Source organism: Helianthus annuus, chromosome 4, assembly GCF_002127325.2.
Source record: "Helianthus annuus cultivar XRQ/B chromosome 4, HanXRQr2.0-SUNRISE, whole genome shotgun sequence".
NCBI lineage: Eukaryota > Viridiplantae > Streptophyta > Magnoliopsida > Asterales > Asteraceae > Helianthus > Helianthus annuus.
In genome coordinates this window covers 207,276,995-207,292,937 of record NC_035436.2, presented here as the reverse complement: position 1 = coordinate 207,292,937, position 15,943 = coordinate 207,276,995, and the positions used below count along the sequence as shown (strand labels likewise).

The 15,943-nt window shown below is 36.6% G+C and overlaps 1 protein-coding gene across 1 annotated transcript; it reads left to right on the top strand.

Annotated features, from left to right (window-relative positions):
* Nucleotides 1-3,947: 3,947 nt before the first annotated feature.
* On the top strand, nucleotides 3,948-14,327 carry LOC110938237 (polyadenylate-binding protein 2). Its single transcript, XM_022180694.2, has 9 exons — nucleotides 3,948-4,600; nucleotides 8,790-8,908; nucleotides 9,037-9,693; nucleotides 10,158-10,235; nucleotides 11,092-11,181; nucleotides 11,439-11,573; nucleotides 11,670-11,828; nucleotides 11,972-12,172; nucleotides 13,919-14,327. The coding sequence occupies exons 1-9, from the start codon at nucleotides 4,363-4,365 to the stop codon at nucleotides 14,153-14,155; spliced, it is 1,914 nt and encodes a 637-aa protein (XP_022036386.1). The 5' UTR covers nucleotides 3,948-4,362; the 3' UTR covers nucleotides 14,156-14,327.
* The last annotated feature ends 1,616 nt before the right edge of the window (nucleotides 14,328-15,943 follow it).

The window sequence follows — 15,943 nt, the reverse complement described above, 5'->3', positions numbered from 1 at the left end:
AACCGTAACTTTCGGTTTTCAAAAAAACTATTAACCGACCCACCTGTTTTTGATTTGTTTCGGTTTTTTTTCCCGAAAGTATATACACACAATATAAAATCTTAAATCTTAATAGATAATTTTTTAAAAAAATTATACATATACAGAGAGCATTGAAGTTTGACCAAAGTGGGGCCACATCTCGAGCTGTCAAAAGATCCAACGGCGGACATCTCAGCTCCGCCTCGTAACTTCCACCTCATCTTTCTTTCTGCACTTTGACACCCAACCCCGGGGCCCACCCATTACCACACGCGTACTCAACTTGCCGTTATCATCCACCCCACCGTATCACAACTTCACCTCTCGTAGCTATTCAGGAAACAAAAATGCCAGGTAACATTAAGTTTATGGTTAATCGATTTTGGGGTAGATCGATTCTAGAATTTGAAGCTGTAGAGTCGTCGGGTAGATCGGGGGGTCTCCTGACTATATGGGATCCGTCGGTTTTTACTAGATCTGGGGTAGTTAAAAATAGAAATTATCTGGCAATAATGGGAAATATCGAAATGACCGGGGAAACAATTGTCGTAGTTAATGTTTACGCGCAGAATGATCCGGGGGATAGACGTGATCTGTGGACTGAACTGTTACAGTTAAGAAGGTCAACCAGTGGGATGTGGGTATTTTTGGGGGATTTTAATGATGTACGGTGTCCGGAAGAAAGGCTAAATTCTGAGTTCATTGCTATAAATGCACAATTTTTTAATCATTTCATAACGGAGGCGGACCTAGTAGAGTACCAAATGGGTGGAAGGCAATATACCTACATGTCGGATAATGGTACTAAGATGAGTAAGTTGGATAGATTTCTTGTGAGCCGAGATTTTATGAGTAAGTGGCCTTTGGCTTCGTGTATGGCTTTATCAAAATTAGCTTCTGACCATTGTCCAATTCTATTATCCACAACCCAGACGGATTATGGCAAGATCCCGTCTAGGATGTTCAACTCATGGTTCGAAATTCCAGGGGCAACCGAGCAGGTGATTCACTTGCTGGGGATATTTCAGTTTGAAGGACTACCTGATTTGGCTTTGGATGTAAAGTTAAAGTGGGTAAAGAGGCGTTTAAAGGAATGGGTATTTGTTAGGAAAGCGGATATGGAGAGTTCATACAATACAAAATTAAAAAGGTTAGAAGAACTTGAATTGGCGGCGGAACAAAGGTCCCTAGATCAGGCGGAATTGGAGGAGAGGGTAGAGTGTAAGTCACAGGTATTAGAGACGGATAGATTGAAAGCCATGGATATGCAACAAAAATCAAGAGTTCGTTGGGCAAAGGAGGGTGACGAAAATACGAAATACTTTCATGGGGTTATGAACGCAAATACAACAAACAATAGGATCCATGGTTTACATATCGACGGTGTATGGGTTACAAGTCCACCCTTGGTAAAAGACCATGCTTTCTCGTTCTTTGCTGAAAAATTTGAAGAACCATTAGTTTCAAGACCGGTGTTACAGTGCCCATTTTTATCGAGTGTGTCAAACGTGGAAGCCGAGGCTTTGGAAAGTCCTTTTACTTTAAATGAAATAAAAAGTGCAGTTTGGGAGTGTGATGGAGACCGGGCTCCTGGCCCTGATGGAATAAATCTCAGATTTATTAAAAAATTTTGGGACGAACTTGAAGGTGATTTCATGAGGCTTTTTCAGCATTTTTATTCGGCCGAACAGTTAAATAATGGGTGTATGTCATCATTTTTAGCTCTCATCCCAAAGCGGTCAGACCCAGGTGGACTCCACGAATATCGACCGATCAGCTTAATTGGATGTATAAACAAAGTAGTATCAAAGGTACTTGTCAATAGATTGAAGGCGGTCATTCATAAATTAGTCTCGGAGGAACAGACAGGTTTTTTGGCAGGGAGGAGTATTATCGATGGAGTCATAATTTTGAATGAAATTATTCCTTGGCTGAAAAGGAATAAAAGTGAAGGTATGATTTTGAAAGTCGATATTGAGAAAGCGTATGATTCATTGAGTTGGGATTTTCTTAATTCTATGCTTTGTCAAATGAATTTTCCTGTAAAGTGGCGAAGGTGGGTTATGTCTATTGTAACATCGGCTCGGGCTTCGGTATTGGTTAATGGTTCTCCAACACAAGAATTTACATGCTCGAGAGGATTAAGACAGGGGGACCCGCTATCCCCTTTTTTATTCGTACTTGCAATGGAAGCGCTTACCGGAGTAATGAAAAAGGCGTGTGATATCGGAGTGATCCAAGGTTTAAGCTTGTCGCCAACCGGAGGCCAAATCTCACATTTTCTTTACGCAGACGATGTGATTTTTGTGGGTAAGTGGTCCTTTAATAACTTGTTGAATTTGAAACGTATACTTAGATGCTTTTATTTGAGCTCGGGTTTAAAAGTGAACCTGAAAAAAAGCAGTTTGTATGGGGTTGGAATTGAGGATTCTCACGTTCAATTGATGGCAAATATGTTGGGATGCACAAGAGGAACGTTCCCTTTCAAATATTTGGGGTTACAAGTAGGGGCAAATATGAATTTGATCAAGAATTGGGATCCGGTGGTGGAAACATTTCAAAAAAGGTTGTCACTTTGGAAGGCAAAAACGATTTCTTTGGGTGGCCGAATTACGTTGGTGAGTTCCGTTCTTAATGCCTTGCCTACGTATTACTTTTCTTTATATAAGGCACCACTAGGGGTGATAAAAAAGTTAGAAAAATTACGTAGAGATTTTTTGTGGGGATCGAATCCTGAACAAGAAAAAATGAAGTGGGTTGCATGGAAGAGTATGATGACGCCAAAAGACCTCGGGGGAATGGGGTTTGGATCATTACGAGCGGTAAATTTAGCAATGTTGTCTAAGTGGTGGTGGAGGTTTAAGGTGGAAAGAGATAGTCTTTGGAAAAAAGTGGTATGGGAGGTGCATAACAATTCAAGAACGTGGAGCTTTATTCCAGCAAAAATGTCAATGGCGGGCCCATGGAAACAAATACACAATTTAAAAATTGATTTCAATGCAATGGGTTTTTGTTTGGAATCTCTGTTTCGTGGGTCTCCGGGAAGCGACAGGGAAATGTTTTTCTGGAAAGAAAGATGGTTGTTTGAGGAGCCTTTATGCGAGAAGTTCCCGGCCCTGTTTCAGTTGGAGAGATACAAAAATGTTTTAATCAAGGAGCGGGTGGTGGATGGTCCAAATGGTTTGGAGCTGAAGTTTCTGTGGATCAGGCTACCTTCGGTGGCTGCCGAGATATCCGAGTTAAACATCCTATCTGATGCTATTGTTCGATATGAATTCGGTTTGGGTGCGGACAAATGGGCTTGGATCTTGGACAGCTCCGGTAGCTTCTCGGTGAGCAGTGTAAAGGAGAAGACGCACCGTTTAATGTTTTCAGATCTTCGGCTGGATTTTGAATGGAATAATTGGTCCCCCATCAAGGTAAATTTTTTAGTTTGGAGACTAATTCAAGATAAGCTTCCGACCAAGGCGGCTTTGAATAGAAGAAATGTCATAATAGAAGATAATCGTTGTAAAATGTGCGGTGATGAGGAAGAGTCTGCTTTGCATCTTTTCGCCTCATGCCGTATTGCGGAGCAAATTTGGGAGTTCATAACTCGGTGGTGCAGAATAAAACAGGTTCTTGTTTTGGAGTTGAAAGACTTGGCAAATATACATAAATGCAACAGAGGATCACATAGGTGGAAAAAAACGGTTAACTTGGTAACACAAGCGACCATATGGGTGATCTGGAGAAGCCGAAACGAGGCGGTATTTGAAGGAAAGCAGCCCTATGTTAATAGGATGAAGGAAGAAATCAAGATGTTCGGGTATATGTGGCTGAAAAGTAGAGTTAAAAACGCTAATATTTCATGGGAAAACTGGTGTAATTTCGATTTAATTAGTCTTGGGGTATGATAGTTTACATGGGTGTATGAACTTTTGGTGATACATTTCTGGCTAACAGTTGGTTATCCAGATGGTATGAATAAATTTTGTTGATCTTTCAAAAAAAAAAAAAAAAAAAAAAAAAAACAACTTCACCTCTCCCACACCTATCACCTCATTCTGCCGTACATCGGCGGCGATCTACCACTTCTCCGGTCGGATCTCCGACGTAGTTATCCTTACCTATACTATACCCTTCCCTCTCCTCTCCTCTCTATCTCAATTTCATTATCAACAAAAAAAGCACAAAATTGAAAAAAATTAGGGTTCGCTTCGTTCGGACTTGAAATTTCGTCTATTTATCTATATTTTTGAGTCTGGATTTACGTCAATAAGGGGAGAGGGAAGTTGAAAAATCCAAAAAAAATATTTAAAAATTGTTTGGGGAAAAATAGTTGTTATCTAGGGTTTTGAGATGGCTGCTCAGGTTCAGGCTCAGGCTCAAGCTCAGGCGGTTGGTGGTGGTGGTGGTGGTCAGCAGTTTGTGCCGACGTCGTTGTATGTTGGGGATCTGGAGTGGAATGTGACGGATTCGCAGCTGTATGATCTGTTTAACCAGTTAGGGCAGGTGGTTTCTGTTCGAGTTTGCAGGGATATGTCCACTAGGCGGTCGCTTGGTTACGGTTATGTCAACTACGCCAATGCTCAAGATGGTTAGTTCTGTTTATATTCTAACTATTAGTTGTGTTGAGATTTGAGGAGTTGATAAACATTAGAATTAAAATTGCACCAATTTTAAAGTTATTTTACTAATTTCGTGAAAATAATGTAAAAAGCGGCTTAATCATGCATCATGTGGTGGCGTTGGGGTGGCGTTGGGGTGGCGTTGGGGGTGGCGTTGATAGCCGATAGATAAGGGGTTACATGCACTATTCGGTCTTTGTCCCGATTGCTAAATGTTATGTGCCTTATGTCGAAGGCTTGATGCAAAGCTACCATAGCCTCTCTATTCTATTCCTGTGGGTAGAGGTAAACGGTTAGAGGTAAGGCTATCTACATCATCTTACCAGGAGACCCTACCTTAGCTTTGCTATTGGTGGGATTCACCGAGTATGATGATGATGATTTAATGTTCATAAGGTGGTAGTTGACTTTTAGATGGAAATGATATTGATTGCTAGATGGCTTTTAGGATAGCTTTTATTAGATTAAAGATTATGCTTATATGACTTTAGGTACTATGTGTTCAATGAACGAAGAAAATTGCTCTTTAGGGATCAGATGGTACGAGTTTATGACTGTGATATGTACCCAACCCAACTTAATTCCCATTCTCACTATTGATTCCCGTCCAACTCAAATCAATCCATAAAATTCACAAGGGGGAAACTAGTGGGGAGGGTCTATGAGTCTATCAATAACTGCTGGTTAGGTTTAGTATCAGTAGCCTGTTTCTGGTTTGTTTCTAGGTAGTTGTTTTATTATCAGAATTAGGGTTCTAATGCTTGTAATCGGAGACCTGCCCATTCTCGAATTTTGGCACTAGCTTGTAATTGATATTCCGTTATTTATATATCAATTTTCTGGTTCTTATTAGCAGGGCCAGGTCTGGCTTAACCTTTGTGGAGGCCTAAAGCAAACTCGAAAAATAAGGCCTTCTCAAATTTTATTGTTCTCAATCCTACAAATTTTACATATTTTGAGCGAAAGAATTTGACCATTTCTACTAATTGTCCAACCCACCTAATATGCAATAACCCCTTACGGTTTGAATATGCTAACACCTCCTCCTAATATGATAGCCATTAGTATTTTATGTAATCATTCATTAACCAACAACTGCAAAAACTCAAACGTTCCAAGCTTTTCTCCTTCCCATTTAAAATGATTATTATTAACTTTAAACAAATGCATTATTGGTATGTAGGCAAACATAAATATACAGAAATAACATGGAAGTATTTAAGAGTGATCAAGCGTGGCCTTCATTGCTTCACTTTTGATTAAGATTACCCGGTTGGAATAATTTATGCCCTACTTAGCCTTTTAGAAGTTAATATTGGACAAAGATCCGTTAGGAACCACCTTTATTGCGAGAACCGCGAGAACCAATGTGAACACAACCAAAAATGCCTAAAAATAGCTAAAAAACACACACAATATTTTTTTTTTAATATTTTTTATAAAAAAATCGCTACTTTTAGTAGGCAAAATTTTATTTTATTATTATTTTTTTGGCTACTAAAAGTAGCGATTTTAACATAAAAAATATTAAAAAAAAAATTTAGATTATTTTTTATTTTTTTTAGATTTTTAAAGTTTTTTTGGGGGTTTAGTTTTTAGCATTTTAGCTTTTTTTTTTTTTTTGGGGGGGGGAGGGGGGTTTAGTTTTTTTTTTGGGGGGGGGGGGTGTTTAGGTTTTTTTTTTTGGGGGGGGGGGGTAGGTTTTTTTTAGCTATTTTAGGTTGTGTTCACATTGGTTCTCGCAATAAAGGTGGTTCTCGCATGAACCTTACCCTATATATATATATATATATATATATATATATATATAGGGTAGGGATCCTAAGAGAAGTCCACCCTATATGAGAAACTTGAGAAGCATTCTGGACCACACATTTTTCTAAGCCTTTCGTAATATACACATATGTATAGTTTAAAATTGACTATATACATATATGTATATAGTCAATTTTAAACTATACATATGTGTATATTACGAAAGGCTTAGAAAAATGTGTGGTCCAGAATGCTTCTCAAGTTTCTCAACTAGCCTATCACTTCTCACATGATCCTTATCCTATATATATATATATATATATATATATATATATAGGGGAGGGTTATCTTGAGAACGCTAAATATTGCGAGAACCGTGAGAACGAATGAAAAAACCAATCAAAACCAATTTTTTTTATACAAACCTCATTGTAATTAAGATACAACATCAAAACAAGAATTTATAACATCAAATAATTCATTTCTCATTTCAAAATCATTCTTTTTAGATTTTTTACACATGTGTAAATATAGCAGATTTACACATGTGTAAATGGCAAACTTACACATGTGTAAATTTTCTTTATTTATGAATTCACGTAAATTTAAACGTGTAAATTGAATTTCTAACATTGTATTCGAATAATAATGATAAGTGTAGAAAAAAATTTTGAATTTGAATTGTTTTTGACCAAATTCTCATGGTTTTTTCATTTGTTCTCACGGTTCTCACAAATATTTAGCGTTCTCATTTAAACCCTTCCCTATATATATATATATATATATATATATATATATATATATATATATATATATATATATATATATATATATATATAGGGTTAGGATCATGTGAGAAGCACTAAGCTAATTGAGAAACTTGAGAAGCATTCTGGACCACACATTTTCTCAAAGCTTTTCGTAATATACATATATGTATAGTTTAAAACTGACTATATACATATGTGTATAAATCAATATACATATATGTATATAGTCAAGTTTAAACTATACATATACGTATATTACGGATAGCTTAGGGAAATGTGTGGTCCAGAATGCTTCTCAAGTTTCTCAAGTAGGGTGGACTTCTCTTAGGATCCCTACCCTATATATATATATATATATAAAAGTGAGGCCTTTTAGGATTGGTGGCCTAAAGCAACTGCCTTATTACACCTACCCTTAAGCCAGCCTTGCTTATTAGGGTGTTTGGTATCGTAGATTTGCTTGAGATGCTGAAACTTGCTTCATTGACATGTTGATGATAAATGTCGGGTCTTTTACGTGTTGTCAGTGATGTAAGTATGTACTAATCATAACTTAAAGCTCTACAGACCAACTCGTGTCTTTGATTAATATTGAGAATTAATGTTATAGCTTGTATATTTAGGTAGTTGGCTAGAAAGAACAACTTGCAAGTTGCAATAGTTTACTTTGAAATCTATTTAAGGATTAAAGGACCTAGAAGCTAGATATGGTATATGTTAATGTCTATTTGGAAGACGGAACAAGGGCCTAGCCGTGTAGGGATGTTTTGGTGAATAAACGAAATTTTAGGCTACTTTGATGTGTATATGGAAAATAGAACTAGGGCCTTGGGCTGTTTTGATAAAATAAATTGAATTTACATAGTACATGCTTCTTGTTAGGTATTTTTAGATTCTAGTCGTTTTTAAGAATGGTTACTTAACTTACTTGGATTGAGGGCCATTGTTTTTCTTCTTGTTAAGCATCCAAAAGCTGATAACACTTATAGTTTTAATTTCAGTTTGTAGACGTAACTTTTATGTTGCATTTCTGCTTCTCCTTACAATAAGTGTTTTATTTTTGTTTCCTACACTAATTATTTATATTTTTTTTATTTTTATTTTAAGTGCATAAGGCTGAATGACCCTGAGGCCTAAACAATAAGACATTAAATTAAAGTGAGGTACAAAATTGTATTAATAAAGAACCCTTGATGTTTTAGAGGTAGCAACTAGGTAAAAGTTGAGGCAAGGGTAACTGATATTCTTGTTGGTAAAAAAAATGCAAGTATACCTAAAGTGAACCACCCGAAGAAGACACTTATGGCTTCGAATGTGAAGTTTGTGATGCATTTTTCTTAAAAGTGGGAAGTATATGAGATTTTTGGATTTAACTTCAAGTTCTTTTGCACTAGTATTAATTCTACGAGTGGCAAAAAAGTAATCCATGTCATCATTTGGTAAAGTAATGCAGTAGAACATGTCACTTTTAGTTACATTGTGTTTAGTTGCTAGTAACAAAGCCTAGGTGAGAGACGAAAACACATCGACATTATTTGTTGATTTGTTGGCTGAAGCTCATTAATCTTTTTTTTGGGTATAATGCTTTAAGTTGAAAGCAGTGTCATTTGTTTTATTGTTATGTTGATGGCAGCTGCAAGGGCAATGGAGGTGCTGAACTTCACACCTCTGAACGGAAAGCCAATCAGAATAATGTATTCCCATCGGGATCCTAGTGTACGCAAAAGTAGTTCTGGAAACATATTTATCAAGGTATCTAAATCCTCATAATGTATTTTTCAAGTTTTATATGAGAAGAAAAATAAGAAAAGAAGAAAACTTATGGTCTTCTTTACTGACTTGCTTTTTTTTTTTTTTTTTAAATTATTTTGAATAAATAGAATTTGGATAAGGCGATTGACCAGAAAGCACTACATGACACCTTTTCTACATTTGGAAACATTCTCTCATGCAAGATAGCCACAGATTCAGCTGGTCAATCAAAGGGCTATGGTTTTGTGCAGTATGACAGTGAAGAAGCTGCACAAAAAGCTATTGAAAAGCTCAATGGCATGCTTCTAAATGACAAACAAGTATACGTGGGGCCCTTTTTGCGTAAGCAAGAAAGAGAATTGGCTGTTGACAAGTCAAAGTTCACAAATATTTATGTCAAAAATATGTCAGAATCAACAACTGATGAGGATTTAAACAAAATATTTAGTGAATATGGAACTGTTACCAGTGCTGTTGTGATGAAAGATGCTGATGGGAACTCCAAATGTTTTGGATTCGTTAATTTTGAGAATGCTGATGATGCTGCTAAAGCGGTTGATGCTTTAAATGGTCAAAAGTTTGATAATAAAGAATGGTATGTGGGAAAAGCACAGAAAAAACATGAAAGGGAACAAGAGTTGAAGCAAAGATTTGAGCAGAGTATGAAGGAGGCAGTTGATAAATCACAAGGGCTAAATCTGTACATAAAGAATTTAGATGACACGATTGATGATGAAAACCTCAAGGAATTGTTTTCTTCTTTTGGTACCATAACTTCATGCAAGGTTTGTGCGTCCCAAAAACATCTTTTATCCTACATATACCTTGCATTTGGTAGGCTGACAATTCTTATCAGTTCGGGTTGGTGAGTTCACGTATTCTAACCCTAACCCGACCTGTTAGTTTGACTAGTGCCAGAGCCCATAGATATCCATAGTTCAACTACAGAAATATAATGCAATTAAAATGAGTTACTATATAATAACTAAAAGGATCAAAATAAGCACTTATTTTCAATCAGTTTAGCTTATAATTATTTAGAATCAAGATCAGTTGAACTCAAATCCAGCCTGTTTTTTATTGTAATTTATAAATGGGTTGAAATGTTGGTCAGTTCAACCCGAACGTTGGCCGGTTGTTAAACAGGTTAGCCGTGATTGACATGTTGCGTCGGGAATTTTGGCACACTTAACATTTGGTGATTGATATGTTGATTTGTGGTCGCAATATGTTTGTTTAATTTTAACAGGTTATGCGAGATCCTAATGGAGCAAGCAAAGGATCAGGTTTTGTTGCATTTTCAACTTCTGAAGAAGCATCTAGAGCAGTAAGTAAACAAAACTTGAACAATCTTTATTGGGTATATTGCACATGATGGCCACTCAAGTATTCTACTTTTCTTCATTAAGAAGACATGTATATTAACACTACCCTATAGGCCACCTAAGTATGCATCCAGTTTGTTCTATACCAAATGTTGATAAAAATGTGCCATGGATTATTGCAAAATGACAAAAGACACTATGTATATTTTGTGGCCTATAAAGCAGTTTCATGGATGGCCTTCATATTCATTAGGCAAATTGGAAAATAATAATCCCATCTTTCTGAAATTGGCCGATAATAATCCCAAGTCAGTTATTAGCCAATAATAATCCGACCTCGTCCAATTTTTTTGTAAAATAGTTTGCCGTTAAAATAAGCTTAACGGAGTTGAGTGTTTTTCCGAATTACAAACTGATGTTTTAGGGCTTTTGATCAGAACAAGGATACGAGTCGATTGATATAAAACTTACCTCGAAATTGTGTTCGAAATGGCTTGAATTTTGTTAATTGGAAGTTAAACACCCGAATTGAAGCACCGTTTTCGTGGGTTGGGGGCAGTATTTCGAGGTAAGTTTTATATCAATCAACTCGTATCCTCGTTCTGATCAAAAGCTCTAAAACATCGGTTTGTAATTCGGAAAAACACTTAACTCCGTTAAACTATTTTAACGGCCTATTTTACAAAAAAAATTGGACAAGGTCGGATTGTTATTGGCTAATAACTGACTTGGGATTATTATCGGCCAATTTCAAAAAGATGGGATTATTATTTTCCAATTTGCCTATTCATTATGGCTTTCTTTTTATTAATATTTTGTTAAGTTGAGTGTATAATGCAAATTTGTTTGGTGTGATAGCTTTTTGAGATGAATGGAAAGATGGTTGGTAGCAAGCCTCTTTATGTTGCACTTGCACAACGCAAGGAAGATAGACGGGCAAGGTTGCAGGTATGATTTCACTATCTTTCTTATGCAGTATGCCCTATAGAGTTGTTTTGATATACGGTTGGCTTTAATAAAAAAACTAAGACTTAGGTTGTTCGGTGGCCTACATGCTACTACATGTACTTTCTAACATAAACATTGGATTTAAAGAAGAAAATCCACTTTTAAAAGGCATATGCTTCATAAGAAACTGGGTGATGAAAAACGATCGATGTTCATGTAGGCTGATGGTGGTTTGACTTTGACCTTATTCTATGCAGGCACAGTTCTCACAAATGCGGCCAATTGCTATGGCACCTACTGTAGCTCCTCGTATGCCAATGTACCCCCCTGGTGGCCCAGGTCTTGGTCAACAAATATTCTATGGTCAACAGCCTACATTCATTCCTCCCCAAGTAAAATCCCACTTACATATTTTATCTCGTCTGTATGCTGCATTAAATCTTGTTCACTCTATATAATAAAGGTTTTCACCTTTTTATTTTGGATAGCCTGGATTTGGGTATCAGCAGCAACTTGTACCAGGTATGAGGCCTGGCGGGGCTCCAATCCCCAACTTCTTTATGCCAATGGTTCAGCAAGGTCAACGCCCAGCTGGCAGACGTCCTGCTCAGCAAAACCAGCAGCCTGTTCCCCTTATGCATCAGCAGGTTTGTTGCACCTCTCCAATCATATCCATTTTCTCTCCAAATATGTGTATTAATGTTAAATCTCAGTGACATATTAATATATGTATTTTATTTATGTGAAAGTGTGTTTAATTGTTGCTCCCGTTCTTTACAATTATAACCAGATGATGCCACGGGGAAGGGTGTACCGGTACCCTCCAGGACGCAATGCACCTGATCCTTCCATGAGTGGTGCAGGCATGGTGTCTGTTCCATATGACATGAGTGGAGTCATTCCATTGCGTGACGCTGCAATCTCCCAACCAATTCCTATCGGTGCTTTAGCTTCTGCACTTGCAAATGCTTCCCCATCTGAGCAGAGGACGGTATGCATTTCTATACTCTGATCATTTTTAGCGTTTGGTTTGTAGTCAAGAATCACCATGGGTGGTATACTGGTATGGAAATGAATGTAGCTTCACTCAGCCCCTCAGCCGTCTTGGTGTGTTTGAGACGGCCAAATTTGTGGGATTTAATTGGGATTGTTTATTTAACGAGACTATTTTATAAGATATAACAACTTATTCCACCTTAAGGGTAAACTTGTAATTTTGAGTATACCAAGAATAGTCCGTGTTTAAAATGGGCATTTTCAAACTTGTTATTTCGGATTTACCTGGGTCATTGTAATTAGAGTAAATTCCTTTTTGAGTCCGTGTGTTTTATTGGTTTTAACCACATGAGTCCAAAATTTTTTTTAACTACCTTAGTATCTGTTTTTTTCGTTTTGTAACCATTTGAGTCCAAATTAATTACCTCCGTCCACCAAGCTAGTTAACTAAAAGGGTATTTCAGTCATTTTACACTTAGGTACAACCCTTTAATGCATAAGGTTTTTACAAAAATTTTTTTCCCATTTTATTATATACACACACAAACCTACACCTCTCTCTCTCTCACCTCAGTCAACTAAACAACACCACCAAGAGCCACCATAACCGTGAACCTCCAAACAATGTCGAAGATTACAAACCACGAGCTCCCACCTTCGTGAACCGGAAACAAACCACCAGTTTAAAAACGAACCACAAGCAACCACCACCGTGAACCGGAAACGAAACACCACTGTGTAATTGAACCACCCCCGTTGATGTTGAAATAGTCTCTAAACAAATCAACCAAATCAAAACACACAATTTCACATCAAATCACACATCTAGGTCAAAATCAAACCAAAAACAACTCGATCAACAACATCAAACACAAATCAAACAAAAACAAACCTCATCTTTCAGTATATGAAGCAACGTTGTATTACCAGCGTTGCCGAAGCCAAGGAACAAGATCTTCGCTCCCTTCTGCCATAGAGCGAGTGACGCAAGGAAGGATGCCGTAGAACCAATCGAACAAAAACATTGTTGAATCTGGAGTTGTGGAGTTGCACAAGCGGTTATGTTTATGGATTTGACTTTTTTCTGTACCAGTTGGAGGTGGTGACCGGTGAGGTGAGGGAGGCCGGAGCTGTGGTAGTGGTGGTGGTGGTGGTGTTGACGGCCGGAGTTGTCATAGTGGTGGTGGCAGCGGTGGTGTATTGAGGTGATGGTTGTGGTGGTTATGGTTGCAGGTGAGGTGGTTGTGGTGGCTACGAGGAGGTGGTGTATGGTGGTGGTGGTGGTGGTTGTCTTTAGAGGGAGGGGGAGGGGGTGTTGAGTGTGTGTGAGAGAGAGATAAGGTTATATATTACTTATTTTATTTTTATATTTTTTTAAAGACGGGCATTTTAGTCTTTTCATGAAAAACTAACATAATATTCTAACGGGGTTAAAAATTTGGGCTCAAAACGTTACAAAATGAAAATATGGGTATTCAGGTAGTTAAAATTTTGGATTTTGGACTCAAGTGGTTAAAACCACTAAAATAAAGGGACTCAAAAAGGAATTTACTTTTGTAATTATCATGATTTTAGGAGTATTATGATCATTTACCTAAAAAAGACCAGGATATCCCTAGTATGTTCTACCTAGGTCATTGCAAGTATCATCATTTTAAGGGTGTTAGTCAAATTTAGACAAATCAAAATCCCAGTTTAGGGTTCACTTGCAATATGTTAGTGATGGATTATTTATATATAGATGTTGGGAGAAAATCTATATCCACTAGTGGAACAGCTGGAGCCGGAGTCAGCAGCAAAGATAACAGGGATGCTTCTGGAAATGGATCAAACTGAAGTTCTTCACTTGCTGGAATCCCCTGATGCTCTCAAAGCAAAGGTTGCAGAAGCTAAGGAGGTTTTGAGGAATGTTTCTCAACAGCAGCAGGCGGCAGCTGGTGGTGCCGCTAACCAATTGGCGGGTCTCTCAATAGAATGATCTTGACTTGTTATTGGGATGGTTTGTGGTATGACTTTTTATGTAGTATGTTATGGCAGTAAGATATTTAAATTGATTTGGTTTGGGTGTTTGGCTAGGTGGATTTTTATGATTTGAAGATTGTTGGTTATTTTGTTTGGGATTTATATAAATTCTGCTGGTTTGTTTATTTTTTTACTTTCAGTCCTACTTTGACATGTCGTTGCAAAGTCAGTCAAAACTTAAAAGACATAATAGTTATGAAGAGCTACGCCAATTGGCGTATTTATTTCTAGGTGTAGCAATTCATGATACGACTTGTAAAACAGATTAGCCCACACGTTTGTTAACCAGGCCAACATAATGAGTTACCCTGAATACGACCCGTTAAATAAGTGTGTTACTCGTTTAATATTTTTAGAAGGCCAACAATCACATTTTTAGAGATGAATTGTGTTCAAATTTTTCTATTTTGACTTGTAATTTTCTATTTCATTCGATTTAGTTACCGCTTCATTGAGAAGCTTTATTGAAAATTTTCATTAACATTGAAGTAAATATGTATAACCAATTTATCGACTGGGAATGAGATATAATAATTAAGACGCCAATTACATAATACATTTGAGCAGGGCCGTCTCCGAAAATCACAAAAAAATTTTTGGCCCTGTTTGAGATAAAAAATTTGGGCCCTATTCGCAAATCTTCATATAATATAAACTGATCAATCATTTAATCAAATATATAAATACTAAAAACCCATAATACTACAATAATTGTTATGAAATAGATAAAAAGAAATTATCAAAAATAGGTGGAAAAAATGATCAAATTATCGAACCTACTTGCTAAGCGAACAGTGTGGTTCTTCTAGCAAACACTTATTTTTGTTTAGACCAGTCACTTGGGCTTGTTAATTGGGCCATTTTTTAAAAATTTTTAAACAAGCCCTTATTTAAAAACATTGGGTCTTTTAGCAGACCCTAATTTATTATACAAACATCCAGAATTTTTTTTAAATATATATATATATATATATAGGTAGAGGATCCTGTAAAAAGTGTTCAAAGTGTGAGAAGTGTAAGAAGTGTATTATAACACTATATATAATACTATATAACACCATTTAAACACCGTATAACAATATGTAACACCATATAATACCATATAACACTATGTAACACTATATATCATTATATAACAAATATAACACTATACATCTATCATAGACATGCTATCAGACAACCTATAGTGTTATATTTGTTATACAATGATATATAGTGTTACATAGTGTTATATGGTATTATATGGTGTTACATATTGTTATACGGTGTTTATATGGTGTTATATAGTATTATATATAGTGTTATAATACACTTCTTACACTTCTCACACTTTGAGCACTTTTTACACTATCCTTACCCTATATATATATATATATATATATATATATATATATATATATATATATATATATATATGATTTGGGCCCTGATCGCAGGCACCTCCTGCACCCTCTGATAGACGGCCTTGCATTTGAGCTAGTGTTATTAGTTAATTAAGTTGTTACTAAGGGGGTGTTTGGGATTCTTTTTTTACTTCTGACTTATCAAAAGTCCTTCTCAAAAGTGAGAAGTTAGAATTTCTAACTTCTCAATTTCTCCTTTTTGAAGCCAATTCAAGCTCTAAAAGTCCTTCTCAAGCAGATGTTTGGGATTCCTTTTAACCCTAAAAGTCCTTCTCATGGGATGTTTGGGATTCCTTTTAGCTTTCGAGAAGTTAATAAGTCAAAATGAGCTCCAAAATACG

What these genes read in the sequence shown, in the direction of transcription:
- LOC110938237 (XM_022180694.2), top strand. Translation starts at nt 4,363, where the DNA reads ATGGCTGCTCAGGTTCAGGCTCAGGCTCAAGCTCAGGCGGTTGGTGGT. An exon ending in CTGGAAACATATTTATCAAG is followed by an intron (nt 8,909 to 9,036) that starts GTATCTAAATCC and finishes TTGAATAAATAG; the next exon opens with AATTTGGATAAGGCGATTGA. An exon ending in CTACATTCATTCCTCCCCAA is followed by an intron (nt 11,574 to 11,669) that starts GTAAAATCCCAC and finishes TATTTTGGATAG; the next exon opens with CCTGGATTTGGGTATCAGCA.